This window comes from Capra hircus, chromosome 3 (genome assembly GCF_001704415.2).
Source record: "Capra hircus breed San Clemente chromosome 3, ASM170441v1, whole genome shotgun sequence".
Classification (NCBI taxonomy): Eukaryota; Metazoa; Chordata; class Mammalia; order Artiodactyla; family Bovidae; genus Capra; species Capra hircus.
In genome coordinates, this window is record NC_030810.1 from 28,593,288 (window position 1) to 28,618,087 (window position 24,800).

A 24,800-nucleotide genomic window follows, 5' to 3' on the forward strand; every position below is an offset into this window, starting at 1 on the left:
ATTATTCAAAGAAAATTTTAATGATTTCAGTTCAATACAACTGAAAATGTAGTGTATTAAAGGGTATTTTCTACTAAATTTAAAATTACAAGTTGTTGGCCATTTCTGAGCAACAGCATCATATCCTACTGAGTATTCAGCTTATTAACTAAGGTGACTGACATGGCAGGCGGTGGAGAAGAACAATGATCAGCTCACAGAATTTGGCTAAGAAAGGAAACAAACAAAACAATGCAAATAACAATTAAAATAGCTACAGATATTAGTAAAATAAAAATACAATCCCAAATAGCCATCTCTTAAATTACTAGAAAAAAACTGAAGGTAAAGTTATAGCAAATACAGTCTTCACAGATTTGGGTAACTTTATTTGCATTTAATAGTGATTTTTAAGCCCTATATCCAATGAAACCATTTTAAAAAGCTTTCTGAGGAATGGAAATTTAGATGTCTATTCCACTTTTCTTAAAAAAAAAAAAAAAAGAAGCTTAAATTTCTGAATGAGCAAGATTCACTTTTGCAGGTAGAGGCCCTGCTTCTTCATGATCTTCAGCTTTAGATCTGACAACCACAAGAGAAGAAGCTGGATATCTGTTTAGCTTTTGCTCATTCATAAATTCCAAGTCACCATAGATACTCAGCTTCTGCAAAAGAAAAAAAACATCAATGAATATTAGCAATTTGGATAATTAGGAACTTCTCCAAGTAAGGCTTCAAATAGCAATTTATTATGTTAAGATTTGGTTGAAGAAAAAAAAAAAAAAAGAATTTCTATAAACATCCTCAAGAATCCTTTTACTCAAAGTGTTATACATATGTGATTCAATTCCCAGTGGATGGTCAAATAAAAATTTTCCACATGTCCTGACTTAAAATACTTAAAATTAACAACTGAGTATCAGGGAAAATTGCTCAGGTTTAAAAGGAGTAGGTGTGGTCATACCACACCTGGTATTGATTCTGGAGCATGGATTACGGATGCTTGATGCCTTGAGTGATCAATTCCTTTAAGACCTTACCTCTCCAACCAAGTGGTCAAATGATTTGGAGTAACTTCCTCTGCTACTGAATGTTCTAAATTAACATATATGGAAAATTGGTATGTACGATTTTAAGTCTGTGAGTAGAATAAAAAATATACACAAAATAGTTTAACATTGACAGAAAGGTCTTCATAAATGTATAAAAGTTCAAATTTTTACTAACACACTCAAAAAGACACTAAAATGAGAGAATGAAAGCATAAACAGTATCAGGGCAAATGTCACAAAACTCCCTGAAGTATAATGGAAATGTCTAATATCTTTTGAAAGTACCTCTATTTAGATACAGGTCTATCTCCTAAAGGTAGAAAAAGAAAAGTTTTTACTAAGAGATGGGGTAGATTTTGTTGTTAACGCATGTGGCAATAAATCTCTGATTCTGTGAGCTAAAAACTGAAGTGCTGATATTACTGACAGGGCAACTAACTATATTAAAGAGACAGGGACTTCCATGACGGTCTAGTGGCTACAACTCTGCATTCCCAAAGCAGGGAGCCCAGGTTCGATCCCTGTTCAGGGAACTAGATCCTACATGCTGTAACCAACAGTTTACAAGCCACAACTAGAAGATCCCACATGTCACAACTAAGACCCAGTGCAGCCAAATAAATAAATAAGCAAAAAATAAATATGTATTAAAAAAACACAGAACCACATAGAAGCATTAATGTTGGAAAGATGCTTTTAGTAGGTGTTGAATAAAGAGCACCTTCGAAGTTTAAGTATCTATAATACCAATATGTGCAACAATATGGAGCATAATGCTCAGTGAAAGAGGCCAGAAAGACATGGATTGTCTACGGCTGGTAAAGATGCTTGGAGGAAATGGCGAGTGATACCAGTTTGAGTTTCCTTTTTGGAGTGATGAAAATGTTCTAAAAGTGATTGTCATGATGGCTGCCTACTTGAACACATTTCTGATGTGGTCTGCTACCTACTGTTTCAAGGTAATAATCCTTCAACAAGGAGGTGGCCCAGTACTTGACACTTCTCCAGTTAAGAGAAAATTTTCAAGACAAATTGATAATTTGCTCTGAGGCACAATAAGAAAAACTTTCACAATTCTACTTAACATTTAAAAGCCTTTAAAAATACTACTTAACATTTAAAAGCCTTGAAACAGTAACAGAAACTTTAAATGATTTCAAGCATCTGTATGGAAGAAGCTATCTAGAAGAGTAAGGAGAAAGAGTAAAATCTGTGCAGAGAAATGGATGGGAGCATGCAGATAACCTCTAACCAGGACATTTAATGATTCTGTGGCTACTCTGTATTCTCAAGTGAAAGTCAAAGTGGTTGCTCAGTTGTGTCTGACTTTGCGACCCCATGGACTGTAGCCCACCAAACTCCTCCGTTTGTGTCTGACTTTGCGACCCCATGGACTGTAGCCCACCAAACTCCTCCGTCCATGCAATTTTCCAGGCAAGAATACTAGAGTGGGTTGCCATTTCCTTCTCCAAATTATCAATCAAATACAAGGGTACAATAAAGGTATTTTCAAATGTGTTAAGTTGGAAAGTTTACTGCCCAAGTATCCTTTATGAAAAAAATTACTTGAGGTATTCCAGCAAAAGTAAAAAGAAATCTAAGGAAGAAAGCAACATACAAGAAACAGTGGCAACTGAGATGACTTTTATGGGAAGAAAGCCAGAACAAAACAAAATAAAACCACTCCATTAAGCAGAGAGATTTGGAAGATTCTCCTGGGAACACTTTTAAGTAACTCAGGTTTATAATTTGCTTTCATGTGACTCTAACCACCACTGTACTTGGTTCTATTTTGAATATCTACATAATTATAATATTGTAAATGCTGTCTAGTGGATTTTAAATTTTCAGATCCACCAATAGCAGAGTCTGAAAGTATATATACAGAAGAATGAATTTATTTTATTTCTCAAGGATCTAATGAAAATTGAGAGTTAAGAGTATGGGAAGAAAGAGAAAAGCAATAATAAGGAGCCAACAGAAATTTATAAAGCATTCACTAAAAGTATGCACAATAATAATACACATTATAAAAACTAGCAAGTGAAGAGATGGAAGTGAGAGGCAGTGTAAGGGAGTTAACTCCTCATCTACAGTAGAAGGACATCAGATAAATGTCTAAAATTATTAAAAGCAAAAAACAGAAAATTTTAAAAAGGCAACTGCATGGAAGAATGTTTTAAAACTACTGACTGGTTTATCTGAGAACTGAGGAAAAGGAAATCAGCTTTATTAGTTGCTCACTGTTAGTCACTCAGTTGTGTGACTCTTTGTGACCCCCTGGACTGTAGCCCACGAGGCTCCTCTGTCCATGGAATTCTCCAGGTTAAGAATACTGAAGTAGACAGCCATTCCCTTCTCCAGGGGATCTTCCTGATCCAGGAATCAAACCCAGGTCTCCTGCATTGCAGGAGGATTCTTTACTGTCTGAGCCACCAGGGAAGCCCCTTATGTCATATGTATTAGTTCTAAAACTTACATTTAACTACTAAATATGTATTTGGGCTTTAGGCCTGGCTTTTCACTAACCAGTTTGGCAATCTTAGGCAAGTTATTATACACAGATCTTTTTCTAGACTCAATTTTTTTTCTTTCTTAAATTATGAAAGTAAGATAATGCATTTATGAAGACTTGGAAAAAACACAGTTACATATAGTTCCACTATATATTACAATTATTTTTTAAGTAGACAGATTAAGATTTTTATCTGGCATTTCAATATCAAACTCACAAAAATTAATAGAACAAATAGAAAAGTAGAAGGATACAGTAGACCTGAAAAGCAACTATGAGCTAATTCAACATAATTAAGGTTTATATAATTTTCACACAGTAGGACACAAATTCCATTTAAGTTCTCATAGATATAAACCAGGAGACCCTGGAACATATGCAGAGTCATAAAACAAAGGTCAAAAATTTCATGGTCTAAAGGTACTGAAATCTTACAGAGTGTTCTCTTATCACAGTGGAATTATGTTAGAAATCAGTATCAAAAGATACACCATGTATTTGGAAATTAAATGTACCTTTTAAATGATGGATGTATCTAATAAGCCATAACAAGGAAAATTAGAAAATATTTGTAACAGAATAAAAATGAAAATTCTGAATTTATCAGAGTTTGTTACATGCAGCTAAAGCTACTCAATGCAACTAAATACAAGATGGAATCTTGAATAAGGTAACAAAACAAGTAATGGCCTCTAGCATAAAATTTTGTGAAATCTGAACAAAATCTGCACTTTAGTTAATAATACTATTATCACATGTTAATTTCCTATTTTCCTTTGTTTTGTTTTACAACAAAAGTATTTGTTACTTTGTTACAAGTATTTTATATTCTCAAATTGGATTAGAAATTTCAAGCCTCTATTTAAAAAAAGAATCACGAAGATAATAAGCTTTCTAGTCTTTAAGCAATAATATTAGATGCCAGAAAAAATGGAGCTATATCAAAGTTTTGAGTGAATATAAGTTAGAAATTTAGAATAGAAGTTGTAGTCATACTTAGACAAGTGGAATCAAAATGTCATACATTTTTTAACTAGGCAAAAATCCATAGGTTTCCTAAAATATATATATTATACATACTATTTTTATATATATTATACAAAAACTTACTACATTTGATAAAGGCTTGAGAAAGAACAACAAAAAACAGCAAAACTAAATTTCTTAACAGAATTTAGATTAAAAGGCTATGGTAGCTCTGGCATTTATAAAATTTTTTGATTGTCTCTCTTGAGACTTAAAGATTCGAAATAGCAAGATTCTTGGTCTTTTTTTTTTAAGACAAAGAAAATAATGTTTATTATAGCTTAAAACATGTTTCATTCTACTCGAGTCTTTGAAATCTTTAACATTTAACTTTGTTCATTGTGATCTTATTCTTCATTGTCTCTCTAATCTTTGAACAGGGCCTGGCACACTGTATGTTACCAGTAAGTATATGTGATTTACTAACATGAATATTATTTGGAGTCTTCTAAAACTTTTTTAAACTGACCATGTGAAATCAGATGATCATGGGTTTCACAAATAAAAAAAGAAGTGAACAGATAATAAGATAACAGAGGCAGCATTTCTATGATTATTTGTTGTTTCAGGACTCTTCTGAGGCTGCCTGATCTCTAGAAAGGAATATCCAATACTTGAACCCTGTTTTTATAAGTCAGGTTTGACCTGCCTGACAAGGATCACTATGAACTTTTTACTATCTTAAACAGATAGTTCAACAAGAGAAAAGCATTATTATTTCATGATGTTTCCCAAATAAACGACATCATACATGTGAAAGAACAGGGGGGAAAGTGGAGAAATAAGGATCAAAACCTTTATAAGTCAAGTTACTCAAAATGATACTGCTTTAAGATCAACCAATGCCAACTCTTTCTGGCACTACTCTTAAATGATATGTGATGAATATTTACCATGTGCAAAAGAGGCTAAAGATAAGTTATTTCAGAACTTTCCTAAATAAGAAGAGCAAAGCTGTTCATAAGTTTCCAAGACTACATTTCTGGCCTTTATTATAAACATTTTAAGCTTTATTTGTAGTGACTGAAAAGGAAGCTTTTAATATTTCATGTTTGAGCTCAAGATACCAGGTCTATACTGAAGACAAACATATTCTCTCAGCAGGTTTCTGATTTCCTATAAACACACAGGATTATATATGCAAACTATATTAACAAAATATAAATAGCACTGCTCATTGCTTATATAAGTTAAAATGCACTCTCATGTTACTATGGAGAGGGGTCAGAAGTAATTTATGTTCCAAAAATAAAATCAATGAAAAGGTTCTATGAAACTAAAGTTTTAAAGTAGGTGACTTAAATTCTCAGCTATTTTTACAGTAAATTAAGGAGAAAAATATCACAAAAGGAGTATCTATACTGCAATATTTTAAAAACTCTAATATGTATTGATACAGTTCAGTGAAAAGAAATCCACTAAAATGGCAATACAAAATAGTTCTAGATTTTTTTTCCTGCTTCTCGATACATAACTTTATAAATTCTATGTCAAATATACAGACCTTTTATAATTAAAAATAGAGTTGAAAAAACATTACTACTTAGCTAGTGTGGTTTCAAATACAAAGTAAAAGCTAAAAGCAGTGAATACAAATAGCTGTCTTTGATACATTTTTCTTGAAAATATATCTTAGAAAAGTATATATTCTTTGACGGTGTCACCATGTTCTTGATTGTTAAGGAGAGGAAGAAGAGTTCTCCTGCTGCTAAGTCGCTTCAGTCGTGTCCGACTCTGTGCGTCCCCATAGACGGGGTCCATTCCTCGGATTCTCCAGGCAACAACACTGGAGTGGGTTGCCATTTCCTTCTCCAATGCATGAAAGTGAAAGCGAAGTCGCTCAGTTGTATCCGACTCTTAGCGACCCCATGAACTGCAGCCTACCAGGCTCCTCCATCCATGGGATTTTCCAGGCAAGAGTAAAGGGGCAAAGTGACACCCATAAGCAGATATCAGGAGGGAATGTAATAACTGCTAATAGGCCTCCACATGTGGTTCTAATGCTTTAGGCTTCATGATCCAGGGGTGTGGGGGGCATATGCAGAAACAGTGAGATGCTCTACAAACAACTTGGAAATAAGGGGAGAGAACTTATAGAATTAAAACTATACAATCAAGACAAAATTTATCACAGAGACAACATCTAAAAGGAAGAGAAAGCTCAAAAGTCATCTGAAAAGGAGGGACAGATTCCCAGGTCTGTAAGATGTAATCAAACACCAATGAGAGGCATTGCTATGTCTAAACACCACCAGAAGATGTCAATTCTGTAAGTCAAGTAAGGAGATTAAGAGAGGAAGAACTATGAAAAGTCCATCTAGGAAGTGTTTCAGTAAGAGTTTGAGCATCCTGGCTCAAAAACATGAACCATGTATTGCTGGTAGTACTCAAATTCCTAGTGTCAGAGAGGTTACACAGAAGATGAGCTCCTGATATGAGTCACATTATCAATTTCCTTAGTGATGGAGGGTAAAACAAAGATTTATTACTATAGGTTTGTAGCTTTGCTGCCATGAAGATTTAGAGTGCATGGGGCAGCTCAAACGTAAGTTAACAGGCAAAGGCAATCCTATGTAAGATGTCTAACTTCTACTTTATCAGTAACAAAAAATGATTAAAATAAGGACATCAGAACTAAAACAAGAACACAAGTAGGTAATAAGCAAGAGGATATTCAGATGGTATCATAAACAGATGAGTTTTTAGAAATTTACCCATTCTCTAATATTTCCACAATTCAAGGCTATCCTGTCTAATTTTATCCATTTGTTTAAAAATTGTCCACTTTTCTCTCTCTGCTAATCCATACCATTCTTCAAAGTTCAGGTCAAGGCCCTCATGACCTATCCCGACAATCCAACACATACTCTCTGCTTTCCTTAACACTTCATATATTTATTATTTGTGCCACTTAAATAGTTGATCAGCTGGAGGAAAGATGGTATATAGGAAAAGACATAGGAGTTGCAGAGTCAAAAGACAGGAGCTTAATTCCAGGCTCAAAACTTTCATAGCTGTGCAACCCCAGGAAAGTTATCTAAACTTCGTAAGCCTATTTACTCATCTACAAAATGAATAATAAAACCTGCTGTAGAGGTGTGCTGGACATGTAAAAATTCATGAAAACACTTTGTAAATTTTGAACAACTATATAAATATTAGTTATCAACATTATCCTGTCCCAGTTTCTGCCTGCCTATATCCCATATGGTTTTAACAAAAACATGAAAAATATTATCCGAATCATTATTCATGTGTAAATCTTATAGCATATCTTTATAGTCTGTGAACATAAGAGTACTGTTCAAGCATCATGCTAGGGACAACTACTACTTATTATCAGATTCTATTTTAATTTCCCTCCTTCCTTCTTTTCACTCTTTTTCTACTGGATTTTTGGAGGCACACGAGAACTAAAGTTTATTTCAGTTGGATGTGATGTCAGTAGAATTTATTATCTTATGTTTAGTTACATAAGTAATTTTTATTCCTTTAAAGCTAAGTTGAATCATCAAATTAGAGGCTTCTTCTGAAACAAAAGTTCTTTACCTTATGATTCCTGGGCCAGTTAAATTTTAATTAACAAGAAAGTCAAAACAGTGTTCCATCTCTCTCAGAGTATAGCAAAACACATTACTCAAAATCAAACGCTTCAGCCTTGATGCTTCTAAAACAACAATTACTCCTTAACATTTGTGGCAATGTTAAATTTAAAATTTGAAGTAGTTCCACAAGGCTTCTTTCTCACATATCACCTTAGAAACATGTCAATGGGTTTTTTTCAGTCTCCAAGGCCTATGGAGGGGATTCCCCGGCAGTCCAGTAGTTGGGACTCTGTGCTTCCGCTGCAGGGGGCAAAAGTTTGATCCTTGGCTGGGGAAGTAGGATCCCTCGAACCATGTGGCACAGCCAAAAATCAAAAAATAAAAAAGACCTAGGGAGAAGAGAGACACTGAACTCAAGTCAGCCAATGTACACTGGTCACTACAGTAGTTAGCACAACAGAAAACTGGGAAGTGATGCTTATGCTGCAAACCTGTAATTCTCATGTGTGCCAACCCTCATGTGTGTGATTAAAATCGCCAAGTTTTCTCTCATTCTATTAGCAGGAAGATTTTGCTTTTCTAGTTAAACAAACAAAACATTTAAAAAAAAAAGGGAATGATATGGCTCAGTCTTCAAATGGCCTAAGGGTTAGAATTAAATTTACCTCAGAGGGAACATACTGCTCCACAGCTGTAGCAACAGTTGCACAGCAAATCCAGAGCAACACCATCACAGAGAGGACAAGAGTCATGGTTAAAATCCACCCAGAGTTACTGGAAAAAAAAAAAAATTCAACAGTTTTGTTAAAATTGCATAACATTAAGAACAGAACGTTCTTAACAATTAAAGGCAATCAATTTTGTATACTTAGTTTAATAATACAAAATTTTATGTGTACTATCCTTAAAACTATTTTAAAAAAACATACAGAAGAAAACATTAGAATAGCTATTATATTAGGGTGATATAATGTCCTTTCCTCCATTTCTCAAGCTTCTATAACATGGCCATATAACTTTTATAATTAAAAAAAATCAGACATATTGGCTTTCTGCTATATATATAAAATTAAAGCAAATTACTGTTAAGGATTTTAAAAAATTACTAAATGAGATAAAGCAAATCAAAGTGTTTTATAAACTATATACTGCTACACAAATATATATATATTTGCAAGGTATTAAGATAACATTTGCTTTAAGAAAACACAATAGCCCAAAGAATTAAGGTACAGAATAGGTAAATCATGAAACAATAACTTGTTTTATAAAAGGATTCACAACAGGCTTCCAGAAATTAACTTCTCTACTATATTTCAAATATTTAACTTGCCACAATTTACTTGAATTTCAATTTACAAGAGTATATCTCTTATGAGGCATTCCGTGTTCATCATAGCATATCCTAAAAAAAGATAGTTATGTTTTTCTTATGATTAAAATATCTCAGTGTAGAAGGCTAGTTACAAGAATTAGTAACTGGAGTTTTTTCCATAATTGACCTATTGTTTGCCAAACTATAGATTAAGATTCAAATAAAAAGCTATTTTTAAAATGTTAGATTTAAAAGAAAACATATAATGAGAAAATTTTATTAGGGTAGTAAGGCACCAGTAAGATGCTAGGTAGTGTAGTATTAAGGATAAACTGTAGGGAATTCCTTGATGGTCTAACAGTTAGAACTCATTGCTCTTACTGCTGGGGCCTTGGATTTGATCCCTGGTCGGGGAACTAAGATCCTATAAGCTGAGTGGTGTGACCAAACAGGAAAAAACAATAAATGGTAACTTAAGATTAGGCAATAACTTAGGTTTCATAAAACTCATCAAACTGCAACAAAATCCAAAACACTGAATGAGAGAAAAACTTCCCTTTTTTGGTACAAAATCAAAAGCAGGTTTAGAAGTTAAAGGAAGGGAAAATTTGAAGTTCAATACTTATTTTCTTACCTAGTCTTTAAAAAGTATCTGATATCTGATTAAAACCTGTCAAGAAACTATTTCTGCTCTAAGAAATTATAGGAAGCATGCAGTCTGTACTACTGAATTGTTGCACTTGAGACACAACAGTCTGCTTGTTTGCCTCTCCACTCAAAGGCTTGACCTGGTGTCTGACACAGGGTAGACAACCATCACTAAGTGCTACTGGCCCTGTGTTTGGCGAGGGGCTGCAGGTGGTTGTCGGGGGAAGGCTCATATCAGAACTCCTTGGAGGAGTAGAAGGTTGCATACTTTGATAAAACCCTCCTCCCTCTAGAAGGCTTGATATTTCTTCAGAAGAGGGCACAAGGTACCCATTACCCTCTCCAGTCCACTTTCCCTTGCCATCCTTAAGAATCTTCAGCATGGAGATGACACTCAGTATAGAACACAGAGCCCTCGTTAATCTATAGCCCTTATCCACCTTCCCTAGCCTCCTGTCTGGCCATGGAGATAAAAACTGAAAATCCAACCCTCAAACCATTCAAATACAGAGTCATCCCTTGGCACTCCTGGGGCAATGATTCCAGGACCGCTTCCCTCTCCTATACCAAAATCTGAGGGTGATAAAGTGGCATAGTATTTCCACATAACCTACACACATTTTCCCATACACTTTAAATCATCTCTAGATTACTTATAATACCTAATAAAATGTAAATGCTATGTAAATACAGTTGATCCTTGAACAACTTAAGTTTGAACTATGTGGGAGAATTTATTTATATTTTTTAAAATTTTGTTTAATTAAAAAAAATCCACGTGAATTTTTTTCAATAAATATACAGTTGGCCCTCCAACTAAATTAATTAAAGCTTAACTGAGATGTCTGAAGAAGTGCATATTGTAACATAAATCAAAGACTCCCAACGAGAACAAGAGTGCTTCTGTACTGCAGAAAAAAAAAAACCTTGGGTTTTATTAAAGTAGAGTGAGTATCACCTTTTAAACAAAGCAAAATATCCAAAAGTACAGTTTTGGTAGGGAAAAGACGGAAAAAAAAGTTTTTTACTTTTGAGCAGTTAATATAACTTTGAATTAATAAAAAGGACTATATCTCTATGATACAAGCCAGATTTTATCTTCTGTACACATAAGTGAAGATGAATACATACAGAGACAGGCATCTTAAAAAGCCATCACTTTCTTCATCTTCAAGATAGTTCCTATGTGCTTGTGAACTTCTCATTTGCAGATCTGCTGAAATAATAAGGTACAAGTTAATCATATCCTATATTCCAAAAGGGGGTCTCAAATGACTGCTTCTAGATATACACACTGTACCCAGTTATTTCTGTAAATGTAATCTGGTATAATGAATGCAAGTTCCTCTGGCACATTAAAAACCAACTGGATACTATACAACATTATGAATTTCCTATTTTATTTAAAAATTTTTATTGACATTGATGCTTTCCATGTCTGAATGTAATAATAGAATGGTTTGTTCAAATCTAAAGTTAAAGATGGGGCTTCCCTGGTGGTCCAATAGTTAAGAATCCGCCTGCCAAGGCAGGGCACAAGAGTTCAATCCCTGCTTCAGGAAGATCCTATATGCGGCGTGGCAACTAAGCCCATGCACCACAACTAGTGAGTCAGTAGTCTAGAGCCTGGGGGGCATAACTATCACGTCCACACACCACAACTACAGAAGCCCATGCTCTGCAGCAAGAGAAACACACACACTGCAATCAAGAGCAGCCCCTGTTCTTTGCAACTAGAGAAAGCACACAAGAGGCAATGAAGATCCAGCACAGCCAAAAAATAAATACATAAATCTATCTTTAAAAAATAAAAAGATACAGTTAAAGATGGCTTTGTGCTGTGTGCTGTTATCATTCACCCACCAAAATAATTAAAAAGTTAATAAAATCAGTATTTAAGATAAGGAATGAGCTAATACCTTTAAAAAGGTAAGCATAGTTTCAGCTTGATGTTTTATATTTCTATGAGTTTAAATTCACTTCTAGCATAGAAATAAAAAGAGAATAAAAACATATTTTCAGGGTAGTTTCACTATTTGGTTAGTTTATTGGAAGATACCAGAACATCTCCTTAGTTCATACGCAAAACATCCTTAAAGGAAAACTAAATGTTTTTAGAATAGTGATTCTCAAAGTGTGATCCCCAGACCACCAACAGAACCTAGCAATCTGTTAGAAATGCAAATTCTTATGTCTTATCCCAGATAGAGTACGCTGGAAACTTTGGAGGGGGGCTCAGCAATGCTTTTAATAAGCTCCCCAGATCATAAAGCACAGTAAAGTTTGAGGACCACAGTGTTTTTTGTCGTTGTTGTTGACAGTACTCTGTAACTTAAGCTCACACACAAGAACAATTCACTTTTTATAAAAATGCTTGTGCAATGGCTTCCCTGGTGGTCCAGTGGTTAAGAATCTGCCTTTCAATGCAAGGAACATGGGTTCAATGCTGGTGGGGGAACTAAGATCCCACATGCTACAGGGCAACTAAGCTCTCAAGCTACAACTAGAGAGAAGCTGGAATGAGAGATCCCATACACTGCAACTAAGACCCAAGGCAACCAAATAAATATATATTTTAAAATACTTGCACAGTAAGAGGATATTAAATAAAGGCCCTAGGTATATCTATATAGGATATGTTGTTCAGTCACTAAGTCACGTCTGACTCTTTGCTACCCCATGGACTATCGCCCGCTCGGCTCCTCTGTCCACGAAATTTTCCCAGCAAGAATACTGGAGTGGGTTGCCATTTCCTTCTCCAGGGTACCACGGTTTTAAGTCATTTATTCACCTTCCAACAATCATACAACCAATTCTACCAGCATTAGATCTGACTGCTCATGTGTTTAATCCTAGGCTACTGAAAATAAAACTTACAGGACATTTTGCTTAGTGATGAGTCTTTCAAATTTGTAGGCTCCTGCTCCAACTGTGGTGCATACTGGATTTCTGGCTTAGACTAAAATGACAAGAAAGCAATTAAGTCGTTTGTACTTCTTAAGCCTTTCTCAGTACCAAGTTCTGTAACATATCATCTCTATAGACATTCAAATTGAGAAAAAGTAATAGAAGTATGGTATAAAAAATAAAACACAGTAACTACAATATATTTTAACTGCTTGTGCTGAACACTAGATCCAGTGTCTTGCAAAGAAACAGATTTTTATCGTCATCAAGAACAGTCAGTTTAATTTCCTGACAAAATAAAAAACTAGATTACAACATAATGCATTAAGTATCATACCCTGTAAAAAAATGAGTTCTAATTCTGGTTTATCAGGAATCATTTGGCAGACTGCCTAAATTTCTGGTTAGACATCTCTATTTTTTCTCATCTGAAACATTCTGTTCTTTTCTACCTATGAATAACTCATAAATTATAGCTCAATACTCCATACTTTAGGGCTTCCCTGGTGCCTCAGCAGTAAAGAATCCGCCTGCCAATGCAGGAGATGTGGGTTCAGTCGCTGGGTTGGTTGGGAAGATCCTCTGGAGAAGGAAATAGCAACCCACTGTTAAATTCGAGGAACTTAACAACCAAATTAAAAAGAAGACAGCATGGTAGGGTGGTATATGAGCCCTGGAGCTAAAGTAACCCAGGTTTGATTCCTAATTCTGTTACTTCTGGCAGTATGACCTTAAACTTCAAAGTTTCCTCATCAATAAAACAGCTGTAATGCAACTTCACAGAGAAGGCAATGGGATCCCACTCCAGTACTCTTGCCTGGAAAATCCCATGGACGGAAGAGCCTGGTAGGCTGTAGTCCATGGGGTCGCAAAGAGTCAGACACGACTGAGTGACCTCACTTTCATTTTTCACTTTCATGCATTGGAGAAGGAAATGGCAACCCACTCCAGTGTTCTTGCCTGGAGAATCCCAGGGACGGGGGAACCTGGTGGGCTGCCGTCTATGGGGTTACACAGAGTTGGACACGACTGAAGTGATTTAGCAGCAGCAGCAGCAATGCAACTTCATGAAGTTGTTTGGAGAGCTGAGACAATACATATAAATGTCTAGTACACATGAACCTTCACTAAACAGCAGCTATAATTATCATATCCCATGATAAACAATGAACTGGGAGAAAAGTTCTCTCTCTAGAAGGCAACATGCTTCTTCAACAAACTCTCTTATCAGAGTTAAGAGGAAAAGCACTATTAACAACTAAAAATTATGTCCCATTGCTTTTCTCTAATATCCATATGTGGTATAAATACACACCATTATTTACATTCAAACTACATTAATTTTTCTTATCTCTTATACCTGCTGCTGCTGCTGAGTCACTTCAGTCGTGTCCGACTCTGTGCGACCCCATAAATGGCAGCCCACCAGGCTCCCCCATCCCTGGGATTCTCTAGGCAAGAACACTGGAGTGGGTTGCCATTTACTTCTCCAATGCATGAAAGTGAAAAGTGAAAGTGAAGTCACTTAGTCGTGTCCAACTTTTCACGACCCCATGGACCGCAGCCTACCAGGCTCCTTTTTTCCAAGCAAGAGCACTAGAGTGGGGTGCCATTGCCTTCTCCGCTCTTATATCTATAGGTTTCATTTTATCAATAAACCACTCTAAAATTTAGAAGACTCAGAGATCTTGTTAGATACAGATCAATAGGCTTTAAATAGATTTCCAATGGGCAGCTGCTGCTGCTGCTGCTAAGTCACTTCAGTCATGTCCGACTCTGTGCGACCCCTGATACAGCAGCCCACCAGGCTCCCCCATCCCTGGGACTCTCCAGGCAAGAACACTGGAGTGGGTTGCCATTTCCTTCTCCAATGCATGAAAGTGAAAAGTCAAAGTGAAGTCGCTCAAACGTGTCCGACTCTGAGCAACCCCATCAACTGCGACCTACCAGGCTCTTCCGTCCATGGGATTTTCCAGGCAAGAGTACTGGAGTGGGGTGCCACTGCCTTCTCCATTACTACTGCTAGTATTTAAATGACTCTATGAAGCACATTATCACCTGGAATATAACGATTTTTCCATCATCAGCTTGAAGATAAAAAGTCCACGAAGAGGTTATGAAGCTCTGTGCAGAGTCCACCATATCACTCCAGAATGATCTTACCAGAGTTAGAGGGAAGAGTAGATGCATTTTTGGCATCAGGGACATGAGCTTAAAAAAAGAAAATTAAATCAAGGTGAAATATATTATTTTTTATATACACATATACAAAAGAACAATATAATCAAATCCTTATTTGGACAGAGTATAAAACAAGTGATTCTATTATCGTCATTAGCATCAGAGTAAACTCTTCATTATCTATGCAATTAACCATGAGCTTAAATTCCTAGGATCCTTTAACGTATCACCTAATACAATATAAGCTACCTGTCAACCTCTATCAAATTAACAGGCTTTTGAATTAGGTCCAAAAATGTAGAGAATCTAAACTCTTCTCTTTTGATTAAATAAGGATTAGCAAGGCCTCAAGAGGTAGAAGAGGAAGGGACAAATCTTTAATACTTTCATGTAAAATGAACCATCCCATAACACACACCAATGGAAAAAAGGAAGGAAAAAAATCAATCCAAGGAATATATGCATAAAATGTGAGATATCTGATAACAGGGCAGAGGGAGGGAAATATTTATGGGCTGACTACATACAGTAAGCTACTGATGAGATTTTTACATTAATTGGTATCGCCTCCCCTTTAATTCTGACTATTGACTAATTCAACAACAGTGGGCCCCTCTAGAGAATAAGCATGAGATACCATTCACTGAACTCTAGAGATAGCTTTGGTTCTGGCTATATTTCAAAAGAAAGACACTATGGGGTTATTAAGAGAGAAGAGCTTTTAGAATCAGAAGAGATCTGTACTCGTGATCAAATTTTTCCACTTAAAAGCTGTGAAATCATTCATTGATTAGTTCACTAAGTAAGCATTCATTGAGATAAGTTTTAAGAGTCAGAAACCACATGTGTTTTATTCATCCACATGTGTCTGTGCTTAATCTACGCAGGACAGAGGTGAAACACGGTGTGATACATGTCTGTGGGGAGAGGCATCTAACCCAAACTGGGGTGAGAGGTGGCTAAGAAGGCTTCACAGAGGACATGATACTTGCCCTGAGTCAAAAGGATTCACTAGGCAGATAGAGAATAGAAGAAACAAGAAATAATGTCACCATTAACATATTACAAACATTAAGAACTTCTCAGTATGTACATAATTAAAGGGAAATAAAAAAGGGTCTTAAAAATTAGAAAATATGTTTAAAGTTACTCGTAAGAGAAACACAAATTAAAACTGTAATAAAAGTACTACATTGCCAAGGACTGGGAGGAGGAGGAAAAGACAGTGACTGCTAATGGGTATGAGATTTCTTTTTTTGATAATGAAAACGTTGTGGAAGTAGATAGTAATGATGGTTGCACAGTCTGGAATAGACTAAAAACTACTACACTGAATACTTCAGAAGAACGATTTTTATAGTATGAATTATATGCCAATTTTAAGACCTGACAGAAATTCCATACAAGGCAATTTTGCTCTATTTCTCAAAATTAAAAATGCATATACTTTACTCAGCAATTGTATTCCTATGATTTTATTCTAGAAATATAAATGTAGAAAATAGACATTATACGTAAATCTAAAAAATTAGAAATAACCTTGCTGCTGCTGCTGCTGCTAAGTCACTTCGGTCGCGTCCGACTCTGTGCGACCCCATAGACGGCTGTCCACCAAACCCAGAAACAACCCTACATGTCCATAAACAAGGGACTACTTAAATAAATGATACATCCATATAATGAAATATGTATGTACTGCAAAGAAATGGGTAGACAGTCTTTAATTATATTTTAGAAAAGAATACATGTATCCTTGTATAAAATACCTCTGCATTGGTGACCCGTGGCTACATTAATGGAGGAAAATGGGGTGGCTAAGAGATACAGGGGTAGGAAACTTTTCGCTAAAGAACTGATCTTTGAACAATGGCAGGGATTAGGGGTGCTGAAATCTGTGAATATACACAGATTATAGTTGGTCTCCCATATTTGTGATTCTGCATCTGAGAATTCAACCAACTGTAGATCATGTAGTGCAGTACAATATTAAGAAAAAAAAAATTCAAGTGTAAACGGTCCTGCAGTTAAAATCCATGTTTTTCAAGGGTCAACTGTATGTGTGTGTGTGTATATATATATATATATACATTTTTTTTTTCTTTTTCACCTTTGAATTCTGTACCATGCAGTTGTATTTCCTATGTCAAAGTTAATTCAAAAACTTTTCCCCAAATGCTTGGATAGAGTAAGAGGGGCAGAAATTCTAAGAGACGATATAGAAGAGGTAATCAGAAGCCAGGCTGTGATAAATGGTTTGGACTTAAACCTGTATATAATGGGAAGCTACTGAAGAATATAAGATAGAATCAGGACATGAGATTTCCACTTAGAAAATAAATATCCAGACACAGACTAAACAATAGACTAGAAGGGGCTAAAGTGGGAAAACAGACTGGAAGCTAATTTAGTAATACAGATGAGAAATGATGCTGCTAAGGTAACGGCAGATAAGGTAAAAGGAACTCTCCACTTCTCTGAGCCTCAGTTTTTTCATATGCAAAATGGGGATAATATTGTCACCAGACCAAGAAAAAAAACAAAATGAGATTATGGGTGTGAACATACCTCTTAACATTAAAGCCTTATACAAAAGTAGCTGACTTTTCTATTTGCAAAAATAATTTGTTTGCTGAAACTAATTATAAAATATAATACTGAAATAGGATCATGTGAACAATATACATTTCAATACAAAGTGCAATCTAAGCAGGCATTTCTGAAGGGCAGTATTGTTTCATACTTGTTCTTGTCTCAATTCTGCGTATGGCAGCTGATTCTGGCAACCAAGATGGCAAGCATATTGCTCATCAGATTGGGAATATGCTTCTGTACATGCTGGAAGAGAAAAATAGTAAATTACAAGAAAAAAAGAGGAGAGAAAGAAAAGGGATAGACTAGAAAGTAAGGAACTTAGCATTTTATAAAGCAATTTATTATACTTTAAAAGTATTTCATTAATATGAATTTTCATATTTGGCAATAACAGCAAATGTTTTATTTTACTAAAATCCCATATCTTCTTCCTCCCACAAGTCAAATGTTTCAGGAAGAAACCTATTAATTATACACTCAGGCTCTGGCTATGATGACAGTCATATGAGGTGAACCTCATAGCTAAGGTTTGCAGAAAAGAAAAAACACTGAATTGGCATCCTGAAATTCTGGCTCTATCATCTGTTGGCTGTGTATGTGACCTAGGTAGAGCTACTTAACCACTCTGACTATTGATTTTTATCATGTCTAAAACAGAATTAATACCACCTACTTTATGGGGTTGAACAAAATGATATACTTTAGTATTTATACAAATATATGATATTACTGTTAAGAACTAGATCACTGAGTTCAGCAACAAGGGTATTCACAAGGCAAAGAAAAATAAAACAATCAGTCTAACTAACATCCTAAATTCTGAGAAAACTGAACTTTGAAAATGTTCTGCAGCAGGATTCCAAACTTGGAATGAGTCTCTACCACATACACACTTTTCATTTAGTTCACTAGAGAATTTTCTTTCCTGTGATGTAACACTTTACACCACAATTTTATTTTTCTTTCCACCCAGTCATGCATTTGTAGTATACTTCTCGAAGGTACTAGATGATAAGCTGAACAGTATTATGCATGTATAAAGATGGCCAGCTAGGAGACTGAGCCATAAAAAGAGGCTATGACATCACACAGGGTAGCTGGAAATAGCGGCATAGTGACAGGGAGAAAGCGACCGCCCACTGCACTGAGTAAACAGTGTAAGGTGATGAATGAAGAAAATTCCATTACAGTTTTTAAAAAGCTAAATATCAATTTTGTCCTGATTACAGGTTTCTTTTATTAAACACACCGCTTTGGGCAAAAGGTAAGAATAGTGGCTTAAGAGATGACAAAGACTCTAGTTACTTCTTTTATTGGCATGACTCACAAAGAATACACTATTAAATACTGAGTCAAAAGCCTGATTCAGTAAAAAAAAAAACTTGGGAGCTAAGTCAACTAGCCTATGATTGAAAGGCTTAGGAAAATTATACTATCCACTGAAACGATAGTGATGAATTATGAGAAGGGTAATCACTATTACATTTGTCTAAACCAAATACTTGGTTAAACAAAGGTGTTCCTATCTATAGTACAAAATAAACAGTGTCTCAACAAATAGATGAAATTTAAAGCCCATGAAATTTCTAGCAGCAGCTACTAGAAGTTCAACTTTATAATAATTTAAATATGCTTGATGACTAGTTTAAATAGCATGCTTGTCATTTTCCTAGGAAAATACATAAAAGGCATAACACAACTCAAAGAAAACACCAATGTTATATACTGCTGATGTCATTAGCATAGCATCTTACCAGATTCACATTCCAATTTGGTCCGATTTAAATCAATTCCATCATCCACAAACTGACAAATTGAAAACAGCCTGCAACCTCTCTGACATGCGTACAACTCCTCTTCCTAGGGAGGTCAAGAACAGGGAGGATTAACAAAAAAATAGTGTTTTTCCCTTATGGGGGGAAAAAAAAAGTCAAAAAGAAAGCAAAGTTAGTAGGGTTTATTATAAATTGTCCAATAAAAGTTTTATAACTGAAAGAAAGAAAAATGATAGAAGTCAGGTAATACTTAAGACTATATAGTCTGCCATATAAAGAAGTTTTAATTTCTTATTTTAACAGTGATATCCAAAACAAATAAATAAATTAAGTGATATCAGGAAACTGAGTGCGTAAAAACATCACCCTTTTCCTACATTCCATGGTCATATTTTGGGGGCAAAAGTTGAAAATAAAAACAACACTGACATAATCAGAACTTTAATACAGGCAAAAATGAGAAAACAACTACTGTAGGATCAATGGTGTACTTCTGCCACATAAATATTTATACGAATCATCAAGCCTATCAGGAAAAATATCATGACTGGTTTTACATAGCAGATAGTGCTATAAAGGCCCCCACAAAGTGAGGTACACACTGAGAAAAATGCTTGAACAAAAGGATTTTTTTATGCTCAGTTTACCTGAACTGAAAACACAACAAACAAAGGCAACATGTGACATATGGAAAAGGCCACTGGAATCAGCCAGACGTGGATGAAAACCTTTCAGGTCAGCATGCACGTGACTTTACCTATCTACTGACAAACGTCAAAAAGGAAATAAAAGCTATAAATTATCTCTAAACCCCTCAATAATGCTGGAAGACACCTATTCCTAGTGCAGTGCCCGGAACATTGAAGGTGCTCAGTAAGTGGTAGTAGTGTTAATCATAATACATTTTTAAAATTGTAGGCATCATTTTATTTGTGTGAGAGCTCAAGATAAGAAAGATTCTTCATTGCTGGAAAATGTGAACTGTTCAGTAAGACTAATGACAATGTCTTCAACAGGCTTTCCTTTGGTGAAATGTATAGTATTTGAAACAAACCAGTATATGTGGGGAAGCCCCCTCAACTTACTGTGTGATCCACTGTGTACAAACTGGCAGGCACCTAATAAGGAAGGAAACAGCATGTGCATACACCAGTTAGCGACCAATGGAATACAAAGCTATGCATTTCTTTCCAGCAGGATTAGTAAAATTTGTGCAGCAGCAACAGTCCGTTAAGAGGAGATGGCTGCAGTCTAGTACTTATTGTTGTTCAGTCTCCAAGTCATGTCAGACTCTTCACGACCCCGTGGACTATAGCACACCAGGCTTCCCTGTCCCTCAACATCCTGAAGTTTGCCCAAGTTCATGTCCATTGAATCAGTGATGCCATCCAACCATTTCATCCTAATTGTCTAATATTGAACAATCTTTATTATAAAACTTTGAGGGTAGTACATTTCTGGATGTCAGTTCTAGCTGCATTTATTGTTACAGTGAAACTGAAAGAATTTTAACCATTAAAGTAAATTTTATACCTGAGTAGCTTTTGTAAGACAGTAGAATTCTCTCATGTCTTTGGAGCATCACATGCTTCCTACTATGGCATGGAGAAGTATGAGCTCTTTAGTATGAGCTATACTGCAAGCCATTTTGCTTTCAGATATGTTTTCTTTTATTAAACCAATCCAATAAGCCCTCCAGTACGATTTTCAGAAGAGAGTGTAGCATGGTGAAAGAGTCTAGGTTCAGGAATTAGCCCTGGTTAGTCGCTCAGCCTCATCACTTATTCTGCACAACCTTAGGCAAGGGCCTTAATCTCACTCAGCCTGAATTTCCTTAGTTGTAGAACAGTGACAATACTTACATGTCAATCCTGAAATATGATGAGGATTTTATATTTTATTATTTTATTTACATATTTTATATCCATAGCATCATTAATATTATGCTATACTATCTAATAAACAGATATGACATTAATAACATATTTTGTGAGCACCCACAATGTACCAGATACGGTGTTAACACTTAATATATCACAGGATACCTGGCACAGAGCAGGCACTCAACTGGTAGCTATTAAGTCATATCCTTGTTCTAAATACGTGTTTCATGTTTTAGACAATGTTTCATGCCCTAGGCATCCAAAGTTATGGCACACTTATATAAAATATACCTTCTCTAATTTAGACCAAATCCTCCTTAAAGGAACTCTACTATCTATAGATTTTACACGCATTTTCTTATCCTGCGTCAAGCTAACTATTCTCTCTTATTTAGCACTACTAATATACTGCACATACCAAACTGGCCTTATGACACTTGACAAAGGAAACCACTATCTGTTGCCATGTGTTCGGTACTGTGCTAAGAGTACCATGTATATTATCTTTAATCCTCACACTTACTCCACAAGGTGTAAGGATTTTTTTTTTTTTTACAGTTGACAAAATGAAGTCATGAGAAGTGATTATCAAGGACACAGAGATATGTAACTGTAAGGCCGGGAATGAAACCAGGTTTGTAAGGTTCCAGAGCCCACACTCTTAAAAATGACCAGGCTGCCTCTAATTACCTTTATTATTAACAGGACTTACGTCTCCTGTATTTGGACCCAGACAAGTTACACAATTCTACTTCTGAGGAAAGTTAAAGGGTGAAATATGATAATTTTTAAGTACCTACTACAAACAAGTGAAGTACCATGCTTTCTTGCAACAAGTAATTTTGAAAAAGAGTCATTAAAATGAGATTTCTATTTGCCAGTCACAAATACCAGACCAAGAGAGGCTTTAGGAGCTTGTACATTTAAATAATATAACACCCACTGCTTTTTTCCAAACCATAAAGCACAATAATTTGATGGAGGACCAAAGGACATCAGTGAAATAATTAAATATTTTTAATCTACAACTTTATTAATAGAAAGCAGTACAGTGTAGCCAGTTTTAGGATTGAATTCCTGCTACTCCACTACTTCTTGGCTATGTGACCTAGGTCAAGTCACTGAACATGTCAGAGCCTTGATTTCCTCAGCTGACAAGCCCAACTTGGCAGGGTGAGAATTAGGGATAAGGGAGGTAAATCTCCCATCATACTGGCTAATAAGACAGCAGGCAGTTTGTAAACTTTAAGTCCAGGACAGGAAACCAGGTGATTTAGAGTTCCTAGGAAGAATAGCTTTACTGAAAAAGAAAGAAAGATTTATAGATATCACATCAATTGTTACAAAGTAGTGGATATTATAAAAGTACTCAGAGGTTCCAGAAATGTCTAGCCTTTTAAATTGCTTATTCTCCAGCATATGTACTCAAGTAACTACAAATATGCTAGGAAAATCTCAAAAAAAGGGCGAGGGTGGGTGGGAGGGAAGGCCAGTACATCTAAACACTAAAAAGATACAAAATAAATATCTGCCCAATTCCAGGTCAAATCACTATTAATTTCCTCATACAATCCTCTTACTTACCAGTGGTTTATAAAAAGAGAAGAAAATAATGTATTCAGGAGCAGTACACATTGATTTAAAAGGTTAGAAGTCAGAATTCCCCATTTTTCTCTCTTGATTGCTAATAATATATTTGTCTCTGATAATTTGATCATCCCCTCTCCCACACTTTTTCTGGAAGATTGATAATCCTCAAGCAATGTAAAACCCAGCAGTAAACAGACATATGGGCAGAAACAGCATGTAGAACTTTTCATTTCAAAAGCCTGAAAGCACTTGCCAACAAGAAACATCCTAAACTTCTCCTCCTAGTCACTTTGTAGTTTGAGAGAGCAAAGAGGCCTAGCCACTTGGTTAAGCACATATTATAGGGAAGACAAAGTAAAAACAAGGGTAGAAAGACCAGCACAAGCTGTTATAAAGAAAGGCAGTGGTGTGCGGGGCGGGGCTTATACCGAAATCACATGTTTGGAAGGGTGGGGGACAAACCACGCAATTTAGGATGCTCAGTCAACAGTTTTCAAGCTGCAAAAACAACTTGAGAAGTGGAATGGAATTAAAGGAAAGGCTGCACCTAGGGCGGACAGGGAGGGGAGGAAGGGTCACACTCTTCGTAATATGTGATCCGCGGCGAGGGCAGGTCTCGTTTCTTTCCCACTCTACTAGTCCCCTCCCTGTCTTCTGCTGCACCGAAAGGTAAGTTCTCCGAATGTAGAAACCTAACTGTTTTTTCTCTAAGCTATCCCAGTCCCAGTGTCAGCACCTAGCACACAGTTACTCAACATAGGCGGAAAGCCCTTCCTGTCTCCCAACTCAATACATTTCATACTATGGTGGAATTATCTACTTGTCTGACTCCAGGTACAGACTACAGGCTTCCAGCCCAGAGAGGCGCTATGGGAAGAGGGGGTTAAGAACTAATCTTTTAGTGGACTGGCGTATCTGCAACTGCCCCTCTCCTCCGCCCCGCCATCCCTGGAAAGTGAGGAACCTGCATTAATCATCTGGATCCTCCTCCCCACCCTTCCCCGTAAAGCCTCAGAAAAAAGAGGTCGTGTCTTGCTTATTTTTCTGTCCCCGACCTATTACAGGGTAGGTGCGGCACAAACTTCCGGTAATTACAGCAGGAGCGGGATGCGGGTAGCATTAGGGAAGAAAAAAGGGGCCACAGAGATGGGAGACAAAGGTTGAAGGGTGGGTTCAACAGTCAGGCTCCCAGAAACGACAGAGGTGCGGGAGAGCGGAAAGATGGGCGGCCAGGGAAGGGTTGTAGCCCGGTTCGGACGGGCCCTACCTTGGGGTAGGTGTGCAAGGGATACGTCAACTGACAGGCCCGGTGACAAGACGCCGTATCACCCAAGACCGAGTCAAACGCTTCAGCCGAAGCGGTTCCCGAGCCTCCGGCCAGGGCCATGGCCAGCAGCAGCAGCGGCGGGATCCCCAGTTGGGCCCTGAGCCATAGGCTCCCCTTCGGCACCGCCATTTTGTTTGCCTCTGTCACAGCAGCACAGCTTGTTGCTGTTTTCTTTTCAAGGTTTCCTCCTCCTTCCGGGACCAGCCCCTTCCCCGCCCCGCGGGCCGCTGCTTCCGCCTCTGTAGTCTTCTCAGCTCCGCCCTGACCCGTCCGAAACTGCCGCCTCCCGCCCCACCTCTAGCTCTACGAACTTCTAGGTTGGCGAGAGGAAGTGGATCCAAACATCGCGAGTACTAGAGCGAAACGACTCCTCCCTCTGCGAGGCATGCTGGGGCATGTAGTTCTCTTCAAGCGGGAGGCGCACGGTGGTTGGGGAACTTGGTCTCGGGGAACTACCAGCTGCCC

The 24,800-nt window shown here is 36.7% G+C and overlaps 2 protein-coding genes across 5 annotated transcripts in view; one reads left to right on the forward strand and one right to left on the reverse strand.

Moving 5' to 3' along the window:
• TMEM59 (transmembrane protein 59) lies at positions 1-24,701 on the reverse strand. 4 transcript variants are annotated; one of them, XM_013962817.2, is made up of 9 exons: positions 24,276-24,644; positions 20,621-20,653; positions 19,515-19,620; positions 17,909-18,003; positions 15,046-15,198; positions 12,958-13,039; positions 11,212-11,293; positions 8,783-8,891; positions 1-644 (listed from the first exon to the last, which is right to left on the reverse strand). In XM_013962817.2, exons 1-9 carry the CDS (start codon positions 24,462-24,464, stop codon positions 489-491), a joined length of 1,005 nt encoding a protein of 334 aa, XP_013818271.2. In that variant the 5' UTR covers positions 24,465-24,644; the 3' UTR covers positions 1-488. The 4 variants fall into 4 exon arrangements, with proteins under 4 accessions (XP_013818271.2, XP_013818270.2, XP_005678432.2 ...); XM_013962816.2 differs by having other exon boundaries at positions 11,212-11,296; XM_005678375.3 differs by lacking the exon at positions 20,621-20,653 and having other exon boundaries at positions 2-644; positions 24,276-24,701.
• TCEANC2 (transcription elongation factor A N-terminal and central domain containing 2) overlaps positions 20,660-24,800 on the forward strand; it is a 47,867-nt gene continuing 43,726 nt past the window's right edge. Inside the window, exon 1 of the mRNA XM_005678377.3 lies at positions 20,660-23,677. The gene's annotated coding sequence lies outside the window, so the exon portion shown is untranslated. The remainder of the gene's footprint in view (positions 23,678-24,800) is intronic.

What these genes read in the sequence shown, in the direction of transcription:
- TMEM59 (XM_013962816.2), bottom strand. Translation starts at nt 24,464, where the DNA reads ATGGCGGTGCCGAAGGGGAGCCTATGGCTCAGGGCCCAACTGGGGATC. An exon ending in CCTTGCACACCTACCCCAAG is followed by an intron (nt 20,654 to 24,275) that starts GTAGGGCCCGTC and finishes CTTCCTTATTAG; the next exon opens with GTGCCTGCCAGTTTGTACAC. An exon ending in CAAATTGGAATGTGAATCTG is followed by an intron (nt 18,004 to 19,514) that starts GTAAGATGCTAT and finishes TTTCTCTTCCAG; the next exon opens with CATGTACAGAAGCATATTCC.